This window comes from Bactrocera latifrons, unplaced genomic scaffold, assembly GCF_001853355.1.
Source record: "Bactrocera latifrons isolate USDA-ARS-PBARC rearing strain unplaced genomic scaffold, ASM185335v1 scaffold_31, whole genome shotgun sequence".
NCBI lineage: Eukaryota > Metazoa > Arthropoda > Insecta > Diptera > Tephritidae > Bactrocera > Bactrocera latifrons.
The window spans coordinates 1050852-1073458 of NW_017536741.1; the positions used below are offsets into that span (position 1 = coordinate 1050852).

General features: G+C 40.1%; 1 protein-coding gene across 2 annotated transcripts; it reads left to right on the plus strand.

The window, feature by feature from the left end:
• The first annotated feature begins 1034 nt into the window (after nt 1-1034).
• Nucleotides 1035-21525, plus strand: LOC108970833 (COP9 signalosome complex subunit 7). 2 transcript variants are annotated; one of them, XM_018936484.1, is made up of 5 exons: nt 1046-1378; nt 1445-1697; nt 19832-20052; nt 20211-20355; nt 21184-21525. In XM_018936484.1, the coding sequence occupies exons 1-5, from the start codon at nt 1184-1186 to the stop codon at nt 21267-21269; spliced, it is 900 nt and encodes a 299-aa protein (XP_018792029.1). In that variant the 5' UTR covers nt 1046-1183; the 3' UTR covers nt 21270-21525. The 2 variants fall into 2 exon arrangements, with proteins under 2 accessions (XP_018792028.1, XP_018792029.1); XM_018936483.1 differs by lacking the exon at nt 21184-21525 and having other exon boundaries at nt 1035-1378; nt 20211-21177.
• Nucleotides 21526-22607: the final 1082 nt, after the last annotated feature.

Sequence of the window (22607 nt, forward strand, 5' to 3'; positions counted from 1 at the left end):
TTGGTTCCGACTGCAGTTTCTTTTAGTTCTAATGCAATGATGCTGGCGGTTGGCCGTCTCCGCTTTTTTTCTGTCAACAATTATTGAGCCGTGTGCCTGCTCAGATGACATTTGTATGTACGCATACCATCAATCAAATGAAATTGTCCGGCGGCCACTGTTGCATCCCCAAAGGCAATCTGATTTGTTTTGGCCTCCATTTTCGAGCATCATTTGTCACGCCTCGTGTGGTTATTTAGTGTTGCTTTTTTTTTTTTTAACAATAACTGCACTTTTGCATTCATATGTATATATAATATGTATGAACAGAAGCAACAATTTTGCTGGCGAGCACGCATGCAGACTTTGGACAGCTTTCATAGTTTGCTTTGCCGGGTCATCATAGGTCAATTGATTCACATGTATTGAAGTGTGAGAGGATTGTAAGTTAGGGCAATGTATCTACTGATTCCTTATTAATGGGAACTTTGACACTTCTCAACATTCCGTTTGTGACTCCAATCATACATGAAGACGCCCACTGAAGAGTGCGCTAAAATATCTGTCAGAAGCACATTCCAGATTTCTCGAAAGTGCAGTGCACAGAAAAAAAAAATATTTTTTCCTTTTCTATAACGCTAACCGATTTGAGAAAATTCGAGAATTCCTATCCTTTAAACAAAAATAATTAGCATCGAAAATGTAGTATAAATTGAAGTACAACTGCGAGCGCCATCTATTGGTTAGTTTTTGATGGTTCGCAGCTTTGCTATGTACAGTTAAGCCAGAGAACTTAAAGATAAGAGACTTTCACATCGTGAATTCTGTGGTTGTGAGGTGAATTCTGTACTACAATTTTATAAAATGTTCGATATCGAGCCTGCACCTTCTCTATGTTTCTATATTCTCTGGTTAAGCACCGTTTCAAAACAACATCTAGAGACTTCAAATTAAAAAGTTTACTTAAGAATCTCATGAGTTCAATTTGTATTTGGGCAACTTACCACCCTGTGTTTGCTATTACCACTCGTACAGTACAGCAGCATATTTGACATTTGTCAATCAACAACAGAGAACGTACATTTCTAAATGAAATCAGCTGTTTAGACGCTTTGCCAATTTTCATTGTTTGCCGGAGTAAATTTGTGAAGTTTAAGAAAATTGTAAACTGTGAAAGAAGTAAAAGAAAAGCAAGAACGTTAAAATGACACAAGATATACTAATGAAGAATGACGAACCCACGACTACAAACGATGCCTCGCGTAATCAGCTGAAGCAGTATTGTGCCACTGCAAAATCCTCCACTGGCAGCCAACTATTGGATGTGGTGCGCCAAGTGCTGGAGGCTCCGTCTATTTACGTATTTGGCGAATTGCTCGCATTGCCCAATATACAGGAGGTAACTATGAATATCCATAAAAGAAATATGTGTACTTTGCTAACATAACATCATAAATTTTTACAGCTTAAAGATGGTATTCACTCCAAGTACTTGAACACACTGAATCTATTTGCTTACGGTACTTACAAGCAATACCGTCAACAGCCGGGCGAATATCTAGAATTAACCGCTACAATGCAAAAAAAGTTACAGCATTTGACTATTGTTTCTTTGGCTATTAAAAACAAATGCATCCCATATGAAGTGTTGTTGGAGGAGTTAGAAATCAATAATGTACGCCATTTGGAGGATGTTATAATTGAAGCAATTTATGCCGGTAAGTATAAAACCGCTTAAGGAGAATATGCATAATTATAAGTTGTTTGGCAACATCTGAAAGCTACAGAAGTACGCAAAGTTCATAAGGAATGTAGTTTAAAGTGAACAAAAACTACAAAACATCGTTTAAGGGGGAATGGGGTTAATTGATATAAAAATGTCATATTTAATGATAATTTTGACATTTGAAGAACATGCTGCTAAATTTTCATTGAGAAGAATAAAAAAAAAAGATGGCCATGACGCCCCAAACTAAGCGCTAGGTCATCTGAAATCAAAAAATCAGTATTTTTAATGCTAGAGAAATGCATTACTCGGGTAACGCTGAAATTGTTTTACGAAATTTCAATTTACAACATTTTTGTAATAGCAATGCTCCCTATTTGGCAGCCCTTGGCCGGATAAAAAATAGGCGTCCGTTCGGGATACGTAGACATCAGAGAACGGCCTCGAGAACGGCAGTAACTTCGTTTATTTTGCAAAAATCGACTTAAAATTTAGAGACAACGTTCTTGAGGTATTATGCCTTCATTTAAGAGAAAAATCGAAATTTTAAAGTCCTACTACCCTTAACTTCGTCTGCACCGATACCATAAAACCCTTAGGTGCATTTTCTGTCAATTATTGTATGAATGTAGCTATAAGCTATATTGGTCCGATCTGGACAATATGTTCGAAGACTTTAGCAGAATTCTGCTGCTACAGCAACAACAACAAGGTATTAGCATTGTCTTGTGAAAAGTTCCACGACAGATTTCGTAAATAATACCTTCAAATAAAAAAAATTCTAAAAAAAAACACGATTTTGATCGACAACTATATGCAATGTGGTCAGATATCGGCGCTTCCGACTAATGGACACCTTCTAGTGGACGAAAAAGTATCATTGAGTGTGTAATCGCCGCTTGAAAAGCATTCAATATCAAAACTCCTTTATTTCCGGCTACATAGTGACATATGTGCTAGGATTTAGTTATATGTACATATGTATGTACAATGTTTATAATTTCAGGGTAGGAAATGCATTTTCAACACTTGTATCGTCATTATTTACTGTTCCTTTTCTCAGCCGCTAAAGAACTTTCAATATTGTCTGCTACAAAAGAGTCGCTTGCTCGGCCTGCCATCAGGCTGCTTGTGTCCCTAAGTGCGCACGACCCAATGCAATATACTTCAAGCCGCTTCCTTTCTCAAATTTATTGCTTTTGTGCACTCTGCGCCCCACCCACTTCTAATGCCACCATGCGAACTTTTACAACTGTCTTGTTTGATGTGGCTTCCTGCAAATTTACATAGCAGTGCTGCTGTGTGTGGCACATATAAGATTCGGTTGTTAAAGTTTCTCAGCAAGTTTTGCAGTTTTGTGCAAATTTATTGCTGCAACTGTGGTGCCATGTGTATTGGTGGCGGTTGCTCATCAGACACTTTGCAGGGAATTCGAATTATCTGGCGACAATTTCTGACATTTTACAGTGTTGTTTTCGATCAAAGTATGTTTGCTTGTTTGGGTCTTTCGAATTGAAAGAAGAGATATTACTCTGGTGTATTATAAATAAATCTTAAACCGTGCTATTGTCCGCCCCTTCTGATGTAGTGAAAATAATTGAACGATTTAAAAAAAAAAATAAAAAAAAATAAAAACGGTTTATCTCTTTGTTTTTGCGCTAAAACGCTTGCACTTAATTTAGCATGCAACACACATTTTTCTCATTAAAATTTTACACTTTGGTTGCGCCCAACAATTCCTGGGAATTATGCGCTTTTCCTTGTTCTCGCTTAGTACAACACTGAAGCGTTGCGCTTATGTGGCATGCAACTCACGTACAATTTTAATTTTGACCGGCGCGCATTATTGCAGTTGTTACACTTCGTGCAGCATCACTTTTGTAATCCGAGTTTATTGTGAAAGTTGCGTCTGCATTGTGGAAATTCGTTTGCACTAAACAAAACTAGCTTTGGCAATGCTCGTATATTCGACAATAACTCATCTCGCTGAGCTTGCAAAGTGCCAACGCGAATGTGTGGTTCGTCCATCCGGAAAAAGCATTACACGCCGGTTATTGCTACCGTTCGCTATCCGAAGGGTTTACTATTGCTTTGCATCCAGAACTCCGCCAATTTGATTGCTTTTTAAATGCATTCTGAAAAAAAAAAAAAACGAGAGCAAACACGTGCGACAAAGTGCGCGTTGCAATAAAAACGGTTACTACATGACTTGGCCAAAGCAGCAAAGATGAGTCCACAGCTGTAAATTTGAAATGTACTTACTTGTAGTTGTAGTTGTTGTACTTTTGTAACGTCGTATACAGGTACAGTTGTCTTTTCGTTCGAAATATGAACTTTGTATATTTTTTTTTTACCAATACCAACCTGCTAATCAAGCTAAATCACGGGTAAAATGATCCGCTACCACAAAAGTCAGGCTTAAGCAATAACATACAAAGTATTCCTTTTCTTAGGAGTCTACGTTACCAAAAAAAAAAAAATCTCGAATTTCGATCCGATGTGGTATCCTATCAAAAAAAAGACTGTTTATAACTTTTCATTGCGGGCGTTTTTTTACGAGGCGGGTCCCAAACTCCGGATATTCTTTGGTTAGGCAGAGAATACTTGGTCTAGGACCGAAAGTCGTGGGCTGCTTGATCCATATGTAAAAGAATCATTTTTGACCACTCCCAAGGGAATGGCAATCAGAAAACTTTCCTTCTCGACACCAACAACAATATCAGCCCCGAAGTCCCCCGCAGAATAACTCTTGCCAACAGGTGCTAGTTCATGTTCAAGCATACTTCGTGGACTCACTTAAGTGGTAGAGCTTAACACTCTCCCCCCTCTAAATCTACAGCAAACTTATTTCCGAGCTGGACGAAGGAGTACAGACTGGTTTTCAACATTAATGCTGTTAAAATTCCGACTGTTAAGAATCCTAAAATTAAAAAAAAAATGTTGTTGACTATAACTGGAAGGCACTTGACGTCTTCGGTCGAAAAAAACGAGGCGCGTACACTTCCGATGAAGGAATATAAGGAATTTCTTTTCAACATCTCTAAGCAGTTATGCTGGTGCAATCATACGTGCTATCGTCTGCTTGAACCGAAACTGTGTTCTAGGAGCATTAAGAGGTCTTTCCTTGACTAACTCAACGACATCGTACAGTGTGCCTCTTTTAGGCGCGCCATTCACAATGGATCGATTAAAACCTTCACCGACTCCCTCTCTGTGAATGATGTACTTGGAGTCCGACCACCACCAATTACAGACAACGAGCTCGATTTGGCGCGAGCATCTAGAGTCTGGAAACTGTAGCGAGTTAAACCATCACTTAGCCAGAATCGACTTTGACATATCAAATATGTACATATATGTTCAGCATGCAACGAGTGCGCGTATGACTCTAACACCCTCTTTGCATGCCCAATGCAACTCCACTCATCTAAAAGGCTCCCTGGACTTACCGTTAGATGACTTCGTTAACAACGAACCAGAGTCTTCGTGCGCCTACCTTACTTCACCTCGATCACTTCGATGACAACAAACTTGGAACTTGCCACCCAGACGGGGTTTAGATAACCGTTACAGCAACAACAACAACATATTGCTGACTCCTCATAGAATAACAAGGATTAGCATTCGCTTTTCATACTTTCCCACCATTCCACGCATTTCAATTAAGTTAGCTTCCGCAAATACTTTAATTTTGTTGTAATATTTGATGTCTGACTTCATTGTGGTTGGCTGTTCAACCAGCTCGCGGCACTGCGTGCGCTTCTTCTAAGAACTTGTATATTTCGTTTTGGTTTATTGCTTTACGCATGTTCGCCTCTTAGTGACGTGTGTATGTGTGTGTGTGTGTGCGATATGCATTTTGGATTGTTTACATATACAGTTAAGCCAATGCTAGCCCATAAGCATACATACACGCATACATCCACGCATACACGTAAGCATGCGTATACTATATGGCGGAGGCAGCTATACAAACATAGAAACTCCCAAAGCCGAATAATCATTTGAGCTGCTGACTTAGCTACTTGGCTTATTGCACGCTTGCTGTAACTAAAATGAAAGTGTGTGTGTGTGTGTGTTTACATATTTACGCTACATTTGCTTTGATGTTGCAATGAAGTGCGTGCGTTCGCCTTTATTTATTGTGGCAACACAAACAGTTACTAGTGCTTTGCTTTGCCTAATTTGTGTTTTTGTTGGTTATTTGCGCTGCGCGTTCAAAGTAATTGAAGAGCGGTTTGTTGACTTTGGCGCTTGACGTGGCTTAGTTTGTGACTGCCAATAAAAAAAGATAGCAATTGCATAAGATTATTATTGCTTTGTGTAAATAAATAATGCTGCCACAAATTATTAATGCTTTCTAAGCAAATACTAAAAGCTTTTGCATTTCCCCTCCCCTACGGCGCCTTCTAAAGCCAAAAAGCAAGAGTTCCGTTTAAATTTAATTAATTACCCACCCAAGCAATGAAATCGTCCGTGAACGCCCTCAAACGTGTCATTGACTACAATTATGCCCAGGACACAATTTTTTACTTTTATTTATTTTTATTACTTGGCTTTATGCAATTAATCAACTGTCATCAAAAGTTCCCGTTTATTCGGCCTGAAATGTGCGCGGGCCGAGCGTGTGTGCCTATTGACTGCCTAACGGTTCCAAATCAATCTTCATCACAACTCGCTGCCGCGGCGTACTCCTTCTGTGCTCCATTTTGCATTTATCGGGCTGATCGCCATTGATAGGTATGAGTTTTCAATAAATAAATAAGCCAGCAAGCAAAGCAGCGTCAAAAAACAGAAATAAGCTTTGCAATTAAATTTAATACGCATTTCATTAGCACGCTGACAGTTGAACGCTTAATGCGCCGCCACCGTCTGTCTGCAGTCCTGCTAACACATTTACATTTGTTTGGCTGCGAGTCATGCAAAGCTCATCTTTTATTTACTGTCAACACCAATGCGACCTGTCGACTGCCGACTGCCGACAGCCACCAGCCGACACCGCTCCCCTCGCACAGCCTCAATTGGCGTCCACACGCACCCACTTTCGCTGTAGCATTCCTTGCGTAGCATACTTTCGCGCGCCTACCTGGAATCTAATTTTGCTGGCTTTTTCACCTTCAGGTGTATCCTTAATTTCACTTTTATTTGCTCATTTGCCCTACTCCGTAAATATTTTCCATTTGATTTATTTGCCTACTGCGGCCTACTGCGGCTGCAGACGCTGCCTTACACCACCGTCATTCACCGATTCGCATAAATATTTCCGCCGTTGACACCGCTCAACGCGACTTTGACTCTGGCTTCAAGTGTGCCTAACATTGCGCCGTGATTGGAGTTGAGGGCGTGCGTGCGTGCGCTCGCTGAATAGTCGTATTAGCCTGTACAGGCCTGTCGCTGACACAGAAATTAGCTGAACTCTCACTCGCAGCTGCCGCAATTGCCGTCTGGCCTCTCGTACATTTCCCAAACGTACATTCGTTTTGCTTGCACCATTCTTTGTTTACCTTTCGCCTCCTTACTCTGCTACGCTCTTCTGCTTGTTCATATTCATATACTGAGCTTTGGCTCGTTGCTGCGGACCCTTATTCGTTCCCCTGCCGCCACCGTTGTCCGCAAATATTTTATTATCCACCGTTGAGGCGTAATCCAGCTACTCCACCTCGTTCCCAATCTTCTCGGCGCGATTTTACCTAGTCTCTGCGCAGCGTTCGATCCTTTGTTGTGCGTTTGATGAGTTGGCTGTGCGCTTCCGGCTAATTTATATAGCCGCCGTACAATCATCAATACGGTATTTGCTACTCGCATGTTTGTGGTGTGAGTATTTTGCATGGAGCGCGCGTACAGAAGCTGCTGTTTGTATTCAACGCTTTGTTGTCAACCATAACAAACTTCAGTCGTCTATCTGTCTATCCATCTTCTCCTTTCTTTTTTTCGTATTTGTCTTTATTACAATAAATTAAGGAGTTTTGGTCTACCGAGCTCAAGCTCTTCAAAACAATCTTCTAATTTCAGCACATTTACATAAGTAGCACTTATATTCCTTGCTTTGGGTGCYTCGGGTGCTTCGGGCCCCCCTGTAAAACAATTAAAAAGATAATTACATTTCACTGATCTCATTCTGTCTTCTCAATATATACATTTTGGAGGCGGATCCCGAGYTTGACGCGCACTTATTTGTTTTTAATTCACTTGGAATTCCCATTTTGTTTTTGTTKCTCCATTTTAAGGATTACGCAAATGAAATATGCCGTTGTAAAGATTTGTTGTTTTAATGAATATTTCCGTTTGATGTGGAGCAAATTCGTTCATTAATTTTCAAGAACATCTCAATGAGCCCAGCATCAGCAGGCCGCCCGTCCGCCCGTCCGCCTCCACYGCGTTGTRGACAGACGATAAACARAAATATGTCGATTGTAATAAATCACTTTGATTTAGGCTTCTGGCAGAGAGAGAATCGCAACAAAAAAAGATAACTTGGCGAAAATTTAACTCATTCATAGACTTATTATGAACTAACGGTCTACTGCACGCGGTAGACTTAAATTGGCTCTCGCACGCTTATCGAAAATCTTGCGTTACAGAGTGCCCAGAAAATTCCTAACTGAAAGTCAGCTCACACAGCTTCGAGGCGGGTAAGAGTGGATAGCCTTCATAGAATATTGGTGGATTATGTAATAAAACTGGCATTTCTATGTTTCAGTCGGACTATAACCACGCCTACTTCCCATATAACATAATTTTCAATTCCATCTGATTCTTTCACTTTCCAGTAAACAAATCAAGCAGCAATGACTGTATCGAGATAAATCTATGCACGAATAATGATGATGCTACCTTCTGACCAAAAACTGTGCAATTCGGACTAAAACTATATTGAAGTCCCCAGATATTGAATATGTGGACCACAGTACCAATTGCGAACTTTTTATGGAAAACGTCGGTAAATCTGAGAGATATGTTATACAAATTCGAGAAGAATGCTTTTCAATATAAAAAAATAAGTTGAAGTTAGATTAAAAATACGAAAAGACTTTTTCGACTACCCAATACATGAGTTACTTTAATAGAATTGATAGTATATTTGAGATAACGGGTGAAAACTTGCCTTAGACCACCCCATATAACTTACAAACCGAAGGTATTTCCCTGGATTTSATTCAGGCAAGTTGCAACAGTATGAAATAATCCGTTACGAGCCGAGCTTAGCGCTTCCTTACATGTTCTAAATTTTTCAAATTGATTTTATGTAAAATCGAGCTTTAAATATTTAACGTACGCTGCCATGGAAGGGACCTATAACATGCTCCAGTGAGAAATAATCAAACGATAAATGCTGTTTGACTAATCAAAGACGCCAACGCACCGGCAGAGTTGAAGAAAACTCCTTTGAGGACTCTACTGGATACCGCACATGCGTTGGAAATTTAATTGGTTTTTATTGGTCGCTCTCTTTTTTTAAAAGCGCGCCAATTAATTGCTGGTTTTGCGAAGAAAGCTTGCACTCACCTTCAACTTCGTCAGTTTCGATAGCACAGTTTATGCTTTTATGTATGTATATTTGCAATTTATGTATGTATGTGTCAGCATTCACCATAAGTGCTTGTTGGTTTGTTGCAGCATTGGAAATTTGTTTTTAATGTCACTGCAGCAGTGTGCAACAACAACAACAACAAGTGTGTTGATAAGCAGTTGGGGTTTCTGAGCGGGAAGTCTGCACTTTACAGCAAGCCGGTGCGTATGAGCAACACTGTTTTCCTACGCATATGTTTAGGTACATGTACAGCCAGGGACACATAAATAGCACACTTGGTCAACAAATAAGAATACATTTATTTAATCCTCAGGTTTAGCAGTTACGGGTTTAAAGAGGAATATTTTTTATTTTAAAAATTATTTACTTTTATATTACTAAAACACTAAAACAATAAATATTTTATTTTCGCCAAAAAAAGACGAAAGCATCAATATCCTATTTGTCTGCTGGGACACATAAATAGCACAAACTGAAATGAGGTTTAAAAAAACGTACAAACATATATAAAAATTATTAAAAAATCGCCAAAAATAGTTCATTTCGTTAGTATTGTGTACTATATCCGTTATTTTTAAACATCCCCCCACATCTTCGCTGCATGYTGTACACCAGTTYTTGACATCGTTCCTTTGGGTTTAAATACCAAGGCTCCTCAATTCCAGCCCATAAATCATCAAAATTTTTTTTAATTTATTGCTTGCTATTTTAACTTTATATCATGCCATAAATTTTCTATTGGYTTCAGATCTGGGTTTTGCACAGGCCACTCACACATTCTAATTTTTGTACTGCCGAGACCATGCTTTACTACCTTTGCGGTGTGCTTCCGATCATTGTCCTACATAAATGTCCAGTTTATGAGCATGGATTGAAATACAAATGGCTCCATTTTATTTTTCAGTATCTCCAAAWACTAAAACTGGTCCATTTTACCATTTATTCGAACAATTGGCACGATGCCATACCATTAAAAAACACGACCCAGACTTCCTCCGCCGTGCTTAATGTTTTTTTTTTCGAATACCTAGGTTTAAGGGATTGACCTTGAGGATGACGCACACATGTTTTTCYAACTAGAACCTTCCTATCTATCTTAGTTTTGTCACTCAAAAACACGTTCTTCCAAACTTGTGCTGGTTTGTCTCCGTGGGCCTTTCCAAATGCCAGTCAAATTTTGATATGGCGTTTTGACAGGAGTGGTTTCTTACTGGTAATTCGTTCAAAAAGTTGAGATGCGTTGAGTCGTCTTCCTACAAGCTTTCTGGACACGTCCACATCATATTCGTCATTAACTTCGATCATAATTTCTCTGGCTGACTTAAAAGGAGCCGCATTGCTCCTCCGCTCTATGTTTTTGTTAACAGTAATATCGGTTTTACGTGGCCCTGGTTTTCTTGGTATCTTTTTATTGACACGAGGTGGGTCTGTTTTGTTGCATAAAGAGCATTTTATAACATTTTTGGAGAGCAATGTATTTTTTCAGCAATTTTTGCAGGATCTTTTCCTGCGTGGAATGTTTTCTCCTTCTTATTTTAATGAAATATCGATGGAATTATTATATATTCGCAGAGTTAAATTAAAAACAGGCGAAAATCTCGGACAAAATTAAAAAGAAAACTACGAACTTAAAAATGCGCTAGTTATGTGTCCAATTCAAATCAACACTACGCAATAAAATTGTTGCGTACAAAATTTAATAGAAAATAAACAGTATTTTTGTGCAGGGAATGAGACAAATTGTTTATTGTTCAGCTACTTTAGTTTTAAAAAAATTTTAATTAATACGGTATTCAGATGCGTGCTATTTATATGTCCATGGCTGTATATATCTACATATATACATATACAAATACGTATGTATATATATATTCTTGCGAATAGTTGAATTCAGTGAGCTCTTCCACACAGGAGACGAACATTTTAATAGTAACAACTGGCTAAAGCTTTATTTTATACCACCTGTGTATGTGTGCGTGTTTCTATGTGTGTGTTTGAGTATGTTTTTCTAAGAATATGTATTCTAGCAATTTCTTTATGTTATGACTTGGCACACGTGCGCTGTAGCACTGGCAGATTTGTAATAAACTTGTAGCCATGTGGCAGCATCCTTGAATCTGTGAGTCTCGCTTTGGCATCCGAGAGTTCGTAAAGTTTTCTAATATGATTTTAAACAAATCATTGAGATTTCGCATACACATACATACAAACACAAGCAAAACGTACTTTAGGAGGGAAAGAAAGCGCCTTTGCAGGGAGGAGCAAGTATTAGAATAAGAAAGTGAAGGGACAGTGCTTGAAGCGGCAGGTAATTGCAATGCTGTTGACATTTTCGTAAAAACTTATTTCACAGGTGTGTGTGAGTGTGTATGTGTGTGTTAACACGAGTATTCATACACTTCGTTGAACATAAAGCACACAAGCTTACTGGATACATATACCTGATTTTCTTCCACCGCGCCTGTACTTCGGAGCGTGCGCGCATCGACTGGATTCGGCAAAAGGCGTTCTTAGCTAACGAACGAGCGGCTGAAGAGTTAGGACAAACATTTTCGTGCCACGTGTTTCTGTGAGTGGTCAAGTCGAAAATGCAGCGTTCGTTAAAGCAGAGGTACACGATTAAATGCTGTGTGAAACTCGCTAAGTCTGCAACAGAGACGTTTGATATGATCAAACAGGCCTGCCCAGATGTTGCTTTAGCAAGAATTGGTGTGTTTTGGTGGCACCAGGCCGTTTTGGAGGGCCGGAAAGCAGTCGCTAATGAAGACCGGAGTAATGAGCAGATCCAAAGTAAAAACTGCGCTCATTGTCTTTTTTTACCATCAAAGGCATCATCCACCATGAATTTTTTCCTCCTGGACAAACCGTCAACGCCATGTTTTACGTGGAAGTTCTCAAGAGACGCAAACGAAAGGTCAATTCGGTCCGACAAGACATTGCAGCCGATCGGAAGTTGCACCACGACAAGGCCCCGGCTCACAACGCCTTTCTTGTGAACAGCTACGTAACCAAGGGCGTGCACTCCAACGCTTCCGTAGCCGCCCTGCAGCCCAGATGTGGCTCTTCTTGACTTTTTTGCCTGAAAAGGCCGATAAAAGACAAGCAATTTGAGAGTTCAGAGGGGATTCAAGCAACATGCACCTCGGCTTTCAAGACTATTCCGGAGAATGCCTGCCGTGGCGTCTTCAACGCTTGGAAATTGCGCTGACAGCGTTGCATCGACGCAAGAGAAGCCTTATGCAAGTAAGTTAAGGCAAAAGTATCTAGCATCCCCCTGGGCACATGTATTGCCGCATGTTGACGCCAAAATCACGAACTTCATTGTATTTTGCTGCACTTGCACCACTCTCTGCCTCCTTACACTGCACTTCCTGCAGCATTCGGCAACTTATTCTGCGTTGCATGTCTTGCAGATTGTTGCAATTTTTGTTGCTCGTGTTTTCGTGAAAAATATTTTAATGTTTTCTGCGGTTGCGCTTGAGTGCCACGTCGCGTGTGCAACACAAAAAACATGCACACACGTGAAAGTGATTTTTCGCGTTCATGCCAGGGAAGGTAGCGACGTGGCATGAGCGGCAGAGCACTGCACCGACATTCGGTTTCTTTAGATACACCGATTAATATACGTGTCCATATGTATGTGTGAATATATGTATGTATGTAGGACCGTGCTAAACAGAGAAATAATGAGGCAGAGCGCTGAAATTGCGCCGTGGCATGCACCACAGCGGCGGCATATCGCTGCAACCAACAACAAAGCGCAAAGGCATCAGCGATATAAAATACTGTCACTCTTAAGGGAAATTAAAAAGCAAAAATCGATGCTGCCATGGCAACATACATACGCGTAACTGTTTATTTGACAGCACTGCGTCTGCCTTTAAATGAAAGTCAACGTGTCTTAAGCAGCGGATTGACAGAACTCGAGTGCAGATATTTTATATTTTTTGTTTTTTTTTTTTTAAGTGTTGAAAAGAGAAACACTTTACATTTAAAGTTTGCACATCGAGCAAAGCTTATTATTGACTCGCCACCTAGTTGGTAGCACTGGCAAGATTTTCACAAAGTCTCCACCGACAACGGCAATACTAAAAGCAAAGCGCGTGGAAATGCAAATAACAAGTGCATTTCATAATGCTAATAGTAAAAATATTTAAGTGCGTATTTCTGTGAAGCCATTCACTCGCCCGAAATGTCGGCACTTCGCTTAAGCTCTACTCGCCACTTTGCGGTTTCCTTACTTGCTGTGGCCCGAACCGCAATTGCCTTTTGGTCCGACTGTTGGCGCTGTCAGTAGCTTGCGCTTCCTTTCACATCCTTTTCCATGTGGCATTTTGAACTTAGTCGATTTGTTGCCCCACAACGACCACTTTTTAGGCGGACTGCAGAGCTTGCCATTTGCATAAATACTTGTGCATTCATTTGATCATAAAACTAACCACAACTACATTCTTACTTGGAGTTTGCAGCGCTCCACTCAACTTTTCTTTTTGTTACCTTAACAGATATTTCTTTGGTGCGCGAAAAGGATTATATACCCCTTGTAGCGCAGCTAGAAAGTTATTCTGGTTAGCACAACTAAAAATACTGAAATAGAAAGAGCGATTCATGAGATATCTTGAGCCGGGTGTACTTATTAAGTTTGCGACGAAGTTTGTAATATTCGAAAGGAAACGTCAAAGAAATTATAACATAAAGGTACTTCGAAGATATCGATCTGAAATTTCACTGACGTTCTTCTCTCATTTGTCAGAACCGCCAATATCGCACCACGATAGCATATAGCTGCCATGCAAACTGAAGGATCCGAGTGAAGTGCTTGTATGGAAAGCTTGTTGATTGGTCGAGATATCTTCGAGGAATTTGATGCAAACTCCAGAAAACGCAACGGATTATTAAGGCATATAGCTGTCGTACAAACTGAACAATCGAAAACCAGTTCGTGTTTAGCAAGTTGTATTTATGAAACGTGCTATAGCTTCGGTGCAACCGAGGTTATGTGTTATGTGTTATGTGTTTTTCTTGCTTTTTCTTTTAAAATGTCAATTTTTTTTTAATTAAATGTTATAATTTTCGGAGCGAAGCTTTTTTGCATATGTTTATTATACGATCTCATGAACCAGCGAGAAAAAGCTTTCACAAAAAATGAAAGCTCATATCTTCGTTACATTTTTGAGTTCTGCCTCTCGAATTGTATATCCTTCTCGTGCTCTCGCTGGCACCCTTTGCTTACAAACTGCTTCGCTTTCGGTAAGAATACTTTCATGAAAGTTTCAGAGTTTCAGCAAGCTCTTGTCTTCAAACCAGCCACGTGGTATCATTTTCAGCACACTATTTGTATCAAAAATCTTTCACTATTATCTTCCATTGAACATTGCTACTAAGTGCGACCAAGTCTAAAATTAAAGCCTACTTATACCCGTAAGCATGTTAATAGGCTCAATATCATGCACATATACATATATATTTCGAGTAATGCCACTTGTACATAACCGTTATTTGTGTATTAGTACAAGCCAACACATTACACAATACTGTTGATCACCTGCACCTGCGCTTACCCCCTCTCCATCCGCCGCTTTCTCTCCTCAACAATATCAACAAGTATTTGTCGTTGTCGTTTGTGCAGCTCAATTCGCTTGCAACCAACTAACGGAGCGTCATTGATATGCCCGTTTATGTTGTTGTTGTTTTTGCATAGTAATGCATGCGCATATGATTTTCACACGTGCGCATTAGGCATCCGTTAAAGTGGAAATACACGGACGCAACATAATAGAGTACGCGTGTGTGTGTGTGTGAATGAACGCATTTGCCCACACATTTGCTCGTGCTGATTACTTCGTACTTCGTGCTGTTTGTGTTGACAGGAAGCACATTAGCTGTCATTGCGCACTAGCTGCTTTTGCCCCTAAAGTTATGTAAAGAGTCTGAATTTTTAAATGCGTTAATATACAAAATATGTTTACATACACATATGTGTGTATATGCTATATGTATATGTGGGCGCAAATTATTGTGATGCATATTTTTTTGAAGATGTGTGTCTACTTCCGTCTACAACAAAGTTGTTGTGCGGTTTTATATAAAAGTACGTCAAGTTTGATTGATTATAAGTCATATGCATGCGCAATTGCGTATACATATGTACGCCTTTGTATCCTGCAGCGAGTTCCACTGGCGTTTGGCTTAAGTATCTGTAGGAATTGCTTAACAATGAATTATAAAAATTTCTGATCAAATTTAATAATGCCTACATAACAGATCAGTCGAAAAAGTCTTTCCGTATTCTGTCAATAAATGTCGTTGCAGTCGTATGTCCCCGTATGTCTCCAGTGCTATCAATCACCTTGTAAAGTTCCCGGCCTGAAACATAGATAGCTCTACTAGAATTCAATTCACATGATTTTCGCCGAATGGAGTGTTAATCGCCAACACTGAGGCCTATTTTAAAGCAGAGAACAGATTGTACTTTCGAAAAGGTCCTGCTGGGTATTATTGCACATTTATGTAGATTAAGCTTACCCACATTCACAAATGTATGCAAGAAATCCGTCTATTTCTATACAACAACAACAGTCAGCATTTTTTACAGCTTTTATGGCAAATTACCTCAGTGCAAAGCTGTCACTTTCACTTTTCTCGCAAACAGTTCGGTTAGCTCTGAGCATGCATCAAAAGATGACAGATAAATGCTGCGAGTAGAGCACTTTAATGAAGTGGCTATATGTGTAAAAAAGTATGCATACATATAGACCGCTTCTAAAACGATTTCCGATATATTCCATTTTCAAGTTGAAATTCCGACTTAAGTCCATGACGGCGTGCTCTCATCAAGCGCAAACACGCGTTCACAGAAAGCTGAAATTTTAACTTTAACCAAGTTGAGGCCTCTCGAAGCAACGTTAGTCCACAAAACTGCGAAATTTCCTACAAAAAACACACGAGTCTCACACAATCGCTCATAAATTTCCGTTTCTACTTGAACCCTTTCCACGAATTAGTCACATTTCCGCAAGCAAAACGCTAAATGAAATTTAACGCTGGGCAGCTGCATTATGCTTCGCAAACCTGGCAGCTGTGAAACAGTTCGCTCTTTCAAATGAATAGTTAATTGAGCGTTAAGTTGCTTGCATTCAGCGCGTTTTGCACACATTTTTCCGCGCTGCACTTTTAATTAAAAATCAGTCAATCATGTTGACAACAAAGTGCAGAAAAATCGCGTTTTCATTGCATCCGTTTTGATAATTTTTAAATGCGCATTTTTGAGTAATTTGCCATTTTACACAGTTTGCTTTACAGCTTTGCTCAATGAGGCATTCACGCGCTCTTAACATTAAGCAGTTTTTCTACGCTTTTCTTCGCCTGCTGCTTTCGTGCTGTCGCTTGGCACTTTTCCCTTCGGTCGGACACTTAAAACTTCCTTGCTGCAGTGCACGCAGAAAGTTTCGTGTATTAAGTGCAAATAACACTTTTGAACAAATTTTTTCTTCGCACAACCAAATATTTCGTTTACAGTTTTTCTCAATTACTTTTCAATCGCCTCATTTGGCTCGTCCTACCCGAAAATTAACGCTTGTGGTGTGTTGTTTAAGGAAATCTGCAAGTAATTTCGAAAATTGAAATTTCTTACTGCCTTCCCACGTCGATTTCCTGTGAAAGGTGGTTATGTTTGGTTTGAGTGTGTGTGTGTGTTTGTCATCCAGCCACAGTGACTTCAGTCGCTTCAGTTTCGTTTGCCGCATGTCGTTCTAGAAACGAATTCAGTCACAGCTGATTGTCAAATTTCTCGGTCATTGAAACCATGTGTTTTAGAGCGCAATTTACAATCATTTCCCATATAACGGTTATGATGAAAACTCCTTAAAGTGCGTTAATTCTATAAATAAAAGCGTCAAAGTGTCTGACGTTTGCTCCCGTGATGATACAAACAAGCTTTATAGACTTCATATCACAATTGCGAAATGGGTGTGGCAGTGCGCACATTTAGTTGAAAACCCATGTCTCGGGACCTGTCCGCCCAATTTCAATCAAATTCGGCACAAAACATTTTTTTGATATTTTATTAGTTCGAAAATGGATGAAATTTCGTCTACTTTCCATATAATAAACATTTAAATTCCATCTGATTTTCTATTTCCAGTTTTCAAATCAAGCACTAATGAGTGCATCGAAATAAAACTTAGCACGAATAGTGTATTGAAGATGTGCCACCTAATGACCAAAAATTGTCACGACAATTCAAGCTCCCAGATACCGAAATCCCCAATTCCTTTTGCGAAAAAAATCCTTTCTTCATAGAACCTGGCCTTAGAACAATAATTTTGTTTTTTAATTGTAATATTTGAAATTTCATTGCTTACCGGCTATTCATATACCGTATGAAGTACATATGTATGTATGTATGTTTGCATTTGGTGGCTATTAACTTTGTGACAATAACTCTATAAGCGTCGGAAGTTGGCTTACAGCTCAACGATGTCACGCAAATTGTGTCACACACACACACACATTCACTTTCGAGTTATTAAACTGCCTCTCGCCCCACTTGAAGCAGCGCGGCATTACTCCAACGTTTTACTCTATACACTACATATTTATTTCACTTTCGAAGGCCAGCGCTTGCACATATTTCAGATCTGAATTATTTGCTTTTTATGTAAATAACGAAGTAGTGCCGAAACGGCAAGAGCTTTAATAAACAATGCAAATTCGCAAAAACATGCAATTGTTATACATAATACCGTTATTCCGCTCATTCCGGCATAAATTCATTAGCAAATTTAGCAAATGAGTCATTGGGCCGGCGCTAAGGACCTGCAGCATCGTTTGACGGTCGGAATTCTCTAAGCCGTCGTTGCTAATACGGTAATACTTAAAGCCGCTTGACTTSTTCGTGCGCACAGCGAAGTCAGGAATCAAAGTTGGCAGGGGTGCAACTTGTCGCATGTTGATGCTCGAAGACCACGCCGCACAGTGTGCTGAAAGCTACAGCTAACGGTAAAAAAAAATATATTTATTTATGCTTTGAGGATTAAATCTTGCCCTATCTTCAGCTGCGCCTTTTCCTACCAATTGTTCTTTTTGTGCATTTATTTCGCAATGCCGTTGCACTGTACGTTTTATGACTTAACTCAATGTTGCTGACATTGTTGTTGTCGCTGAGTCATTTGTTGCTCGAAGCCGATATTAAGCGCTAAAATTGAGCTTAAGCTGGTCATTGTTCGCCAGCTGTTTGCCGCATTTCCCGCTTTCTGTTTTCCCAAACTTTACTTCGCTGGTGTTTGGGGGAACTTAAGTTGGTCTTAAAGTTGGAGCACTAAAGTGGTTAAAAGCTAAAGGAAAAATACTTAATGATTTTCTTACATTCCACACACCCAGTAAATAKTAGGCKTGGCAAAAATATGTGAAAATTAACTTTGTTTCCTTCTCGTAAAARAATTCTCTTTGCTTTGCTGTTACAAATTAAGTTCAAATTCCGTTTAATAAAACAGCAAAAAAGTATAGCTCTCCTGCACGAAATTCACGCTCTAAATAATCCTGAATTGCCTACTTTCGACTATTTGCTAAATAACATTTTCCATTTTTGTATTGCCTTTAGMAACTGTTAACGCAATAYGAAATCTGGTTTTGCCACGAAATKTCAATGTGAAAGRAAATTTGAATTTCTTCGCACTTAAGAAGCCAAGCAAGCAAACTGTCAAATTTCAGAATGTTTCCCACAAAACTTAATATTTCAATAATTTGCTACAACGTTTTCCAAAATCCGAGGCACGCCTTGCACCTACATAYAYATATATCAAAAAGCKTTTGGCTGCTTGCACTACTGCAACACCGCCATAATCGATATTACACAGCGCAGCATGCATTCAGCGATGAATCTCTTGAGCGACAGCGTGCAATGATCCTGTTTCAAATCGACTGCCTGCGGCGTGTGCTCAAATTCAAGCATTGCAGCCTTTGTTTTCACTCATCGCTTCGCTGCAAATGTAGGGAAAGCTTCTCCGTTGTGCGCGGCGACGGTTATTGCAACTTCGAAGTTATTCTTGGCGTATTGCATCATCRTTMATTTCAWCAACTGGGGTGGTGCTGACATTGTATCACATGAGTAGTCTAGGCATGGCCACAACTAAGAGGAAGAAGAAAAGGGATACGCTGGTGAATAAACTCAGGAAAGTTAGCGGCTTAATAGGTTAGGTAAAGAGTTCGAAGAAGCTTAGAAGAGTCAGCCGCTTAGTAGGTTAAGTTAAGAGGTCTGTCGTAACGGGGCTCTCACTAAGACAGCTTAGAACTCCGGTTGGTTTTTATGTATGTATCCTGGAGGTAAGACTGCAGTGATATTTCTTTAAGTTCTGAATAATAGCAGAGAAAGTGTCTGGATGTTTCCACCTCACCTCGACCTTATCTTCAGCCCTGTACCCTGAAACTTTTGCTTTTGAGAGACACCCAGGAGTTCGCTTTTCGCTTTTCAGGTTAAATAACATTCTCTGTATATACAGAAGATCTGTCCACCACAATCAAGTCACTTGATATATAAAATAACTATATAATTATAGTACAGATTATTAAAATTTTGTTTTTGCTATCCCTCACAGATATTATACACGGCAAACTTTTCCAAAACAATCGTTTTCTCGAAATCGATTATGCTCAGGGCCGTGACATACCACCTGGCTATACCTCCAAGATCGCCCAAACCCTATCGCAGTGGGTGGAGTCGTGTGATGCCATCTCCAATTGCATTGACATGCAGATAACACGCGCCAACTCGGAGAAGGCGCGCGGTCTGAAGAACAAGGACCACATCGAACAGGAGGTACATTCTTATTTCACGAAATTATTAATAAATATTTTTATTTGTCTTGGGTTTATGTAAATTATGCAAGCATTTATGCAAATACAAACACGCGAATCACACGAATTTAACTTGCAGCACTCACTGACTGTAGCCGCGTTTTGTTATTTTATTTGCAGATAATTAATTTGAAGAAAGTTTTGAAGACACAAATCAGCGACAACGATGATTCTATGCAAATCGATACGCGCGAATCATCCAGCTTGGATCTGCGTCGGAAGCCCTTCAAGACGAAAGGTTCACGTCTTCATCACGCACCCATGGGTAAGTTAACAGGCAAGGCCACAACGTCCACAGATGCAGTTGGCGGCGCTGCCGTCGTCGAAAGTAATGGTGGTGAGAGCGAGAGAGGAGTTGCCAATGTTACTAYGGCGGCTGCAAGCACGAGCTCCCTCACCAGCACGTGGTTGAAGGCATTCACTCAAAGTTTTGACAGAGAATAGGTTTGGCAGTCACTGCTGCTGCCGCGGAGGGGCAGCACAACAAGCTTTCATCAAAATCAACTTTTTGCCATACTAACAACTTGTTCGCCTAACGGTCAAGCGTTCGTCAATTGTGTGCACCAGCTTCATTTAATGGCTTGACAAGAGCCTTCGAGACGACTAGACAGGTTGTAGCGCGTGCATGGAGACAACCTGAGGGATRGCTTGACAGCAGCACGTCACACAGTTTCATTTAATTAAGCGGCTTCATTTTAATTTTGTTATGCTGATGGTAGAAAGTTTTTAATTGTTTACCTAGCCGTGCGGTGATTACGTTCATTTTCATTTCCTTTGCGCGCGCTCTTATCTCGCCTGTTTCTTACACACTCACCACTCACATTTGCGTGTGATTTTTCAAAAAGTCTTAGATGAACTTTATTTAAATGAATACAAACTTTGTGGTTTAAAAAACAGTTCCGTGTAATGCATTGGCAAATCCCTTAACGCTAAACTAGCAAAGCTAGTAAAGCTGAAATGCAAATTGTGTTGCCTCTTCTGTACTAACTKACGCTGTGCAATGTATTTAAGTCTAATTTAACTTTTTTTGCTTTTATTTATTTTTCGGTTTCGCACATCCTTCACGACTCACCAATACACSCTCACAATGCAGACGTGCTACAGTATGGCGCCAGTCATCGCACAAATCCGGCGAAAAAACCCGAGGCACCATCTGGCAGCATGAACTACTTGAATTGAAGTCATTTACCGTTAAACACTTGCACACACCACCCTAATGCAACACTTTCTATCTAACTCAGTTCATTGGCGAAGCAAACGCATGGAATATGTGCACAGAACAATCTCTCCAATGGCGCGCGCTAAACAATTTCCCATCCAAGTAAACTCCTGCTGCTCTCCTGTATTCACACATTGGTGCACATTTGCTTATTTAATTCAATATTAATATGTAATCAATAAAAGAAACCAATAAAAAATTACTGAATTTAAAAAATGTCTACTTATTCATGCCAAGCAAGGTTGCAGAAAGTACACCGTGGTTTTAGGGGGACTGTCCGGAAAGTGGAGAAGGACCTGTTTTCACTTGGAATATCTAATTGGTGCCACGTAGCGAAAAGAAGAAACGACRGGCGCGCGGTTGTTAACTCGGCTATAATCGCGTAAGCGGTGACTACGCCAATCAAGAAGAGTCCGGAAAGTAAGAGGACTGAGTCGTTTTAAAAGAATTTATTGAACCAATCGTTACAATTCTTTAAAACTTTCAAAATAAGCTCCTCCTTTCTAGTCGATGCAGCGCTGACAACGCGATTTCCAAACATTGAATACGCCACGGAAGGCCTTCTCCGGAAAGCCTTATGCTGCTTGGATCCCTTCTGTCGCTTGTCTTTCATCGGCTTTTTCAGGTAAGGAAACAAAAAAGTCCGGGGGCCACATCTGAGCAGTAGAGCGGCTGCAGAAGCGTTGGGATGCCGACCTTGGTTAGATAGCTGTTCACAGGAAATTCGGTATCAGCCGATGCGTCGTCGTGGTGCAACTTCCATGTGCAACTGCGATGTCCTGTCGGACCGATGGACCCGTTGTTTGAGTCTCTTCCCCGATTTCCACGTAAAACTTGGCGTTGACGGTTTTTCYAGGAGGAAAAAATTAATGTTGGACGATGTCTTTGATGTCAAAAAGGCAGTGAGCATCGTTTTCACTTCATTCATCTGCAACCGTCAGCTAAGAACGTCCTCTACCGAATCCAGTCGATGCGCGCACGCTCCGAAGTACAGTCGCGACGGAAGAAAATCAGTCCTATTACGTTCCGGATAAACCTTGTATTACTTACCGGTCCAAAMAGGTTTAGACCCTGGAAACAACGGYCCTTGGTGGGATAATACCCGAAACAATTTCGGTATCGTAGAACCGGCTGCTGTAACTGTTGTGGGAATTGTTGTTTTCAGGCGTGAAGTAACTTCACYCCAAACATGGCCTGGATAATCGTTACAACAAGAACAACAACAACACCTTGGTTTTGTTTAGAAATAAATAATTTGTCGTTTGTTTGAATTCGTGTAGGTGGATATGCACACATAC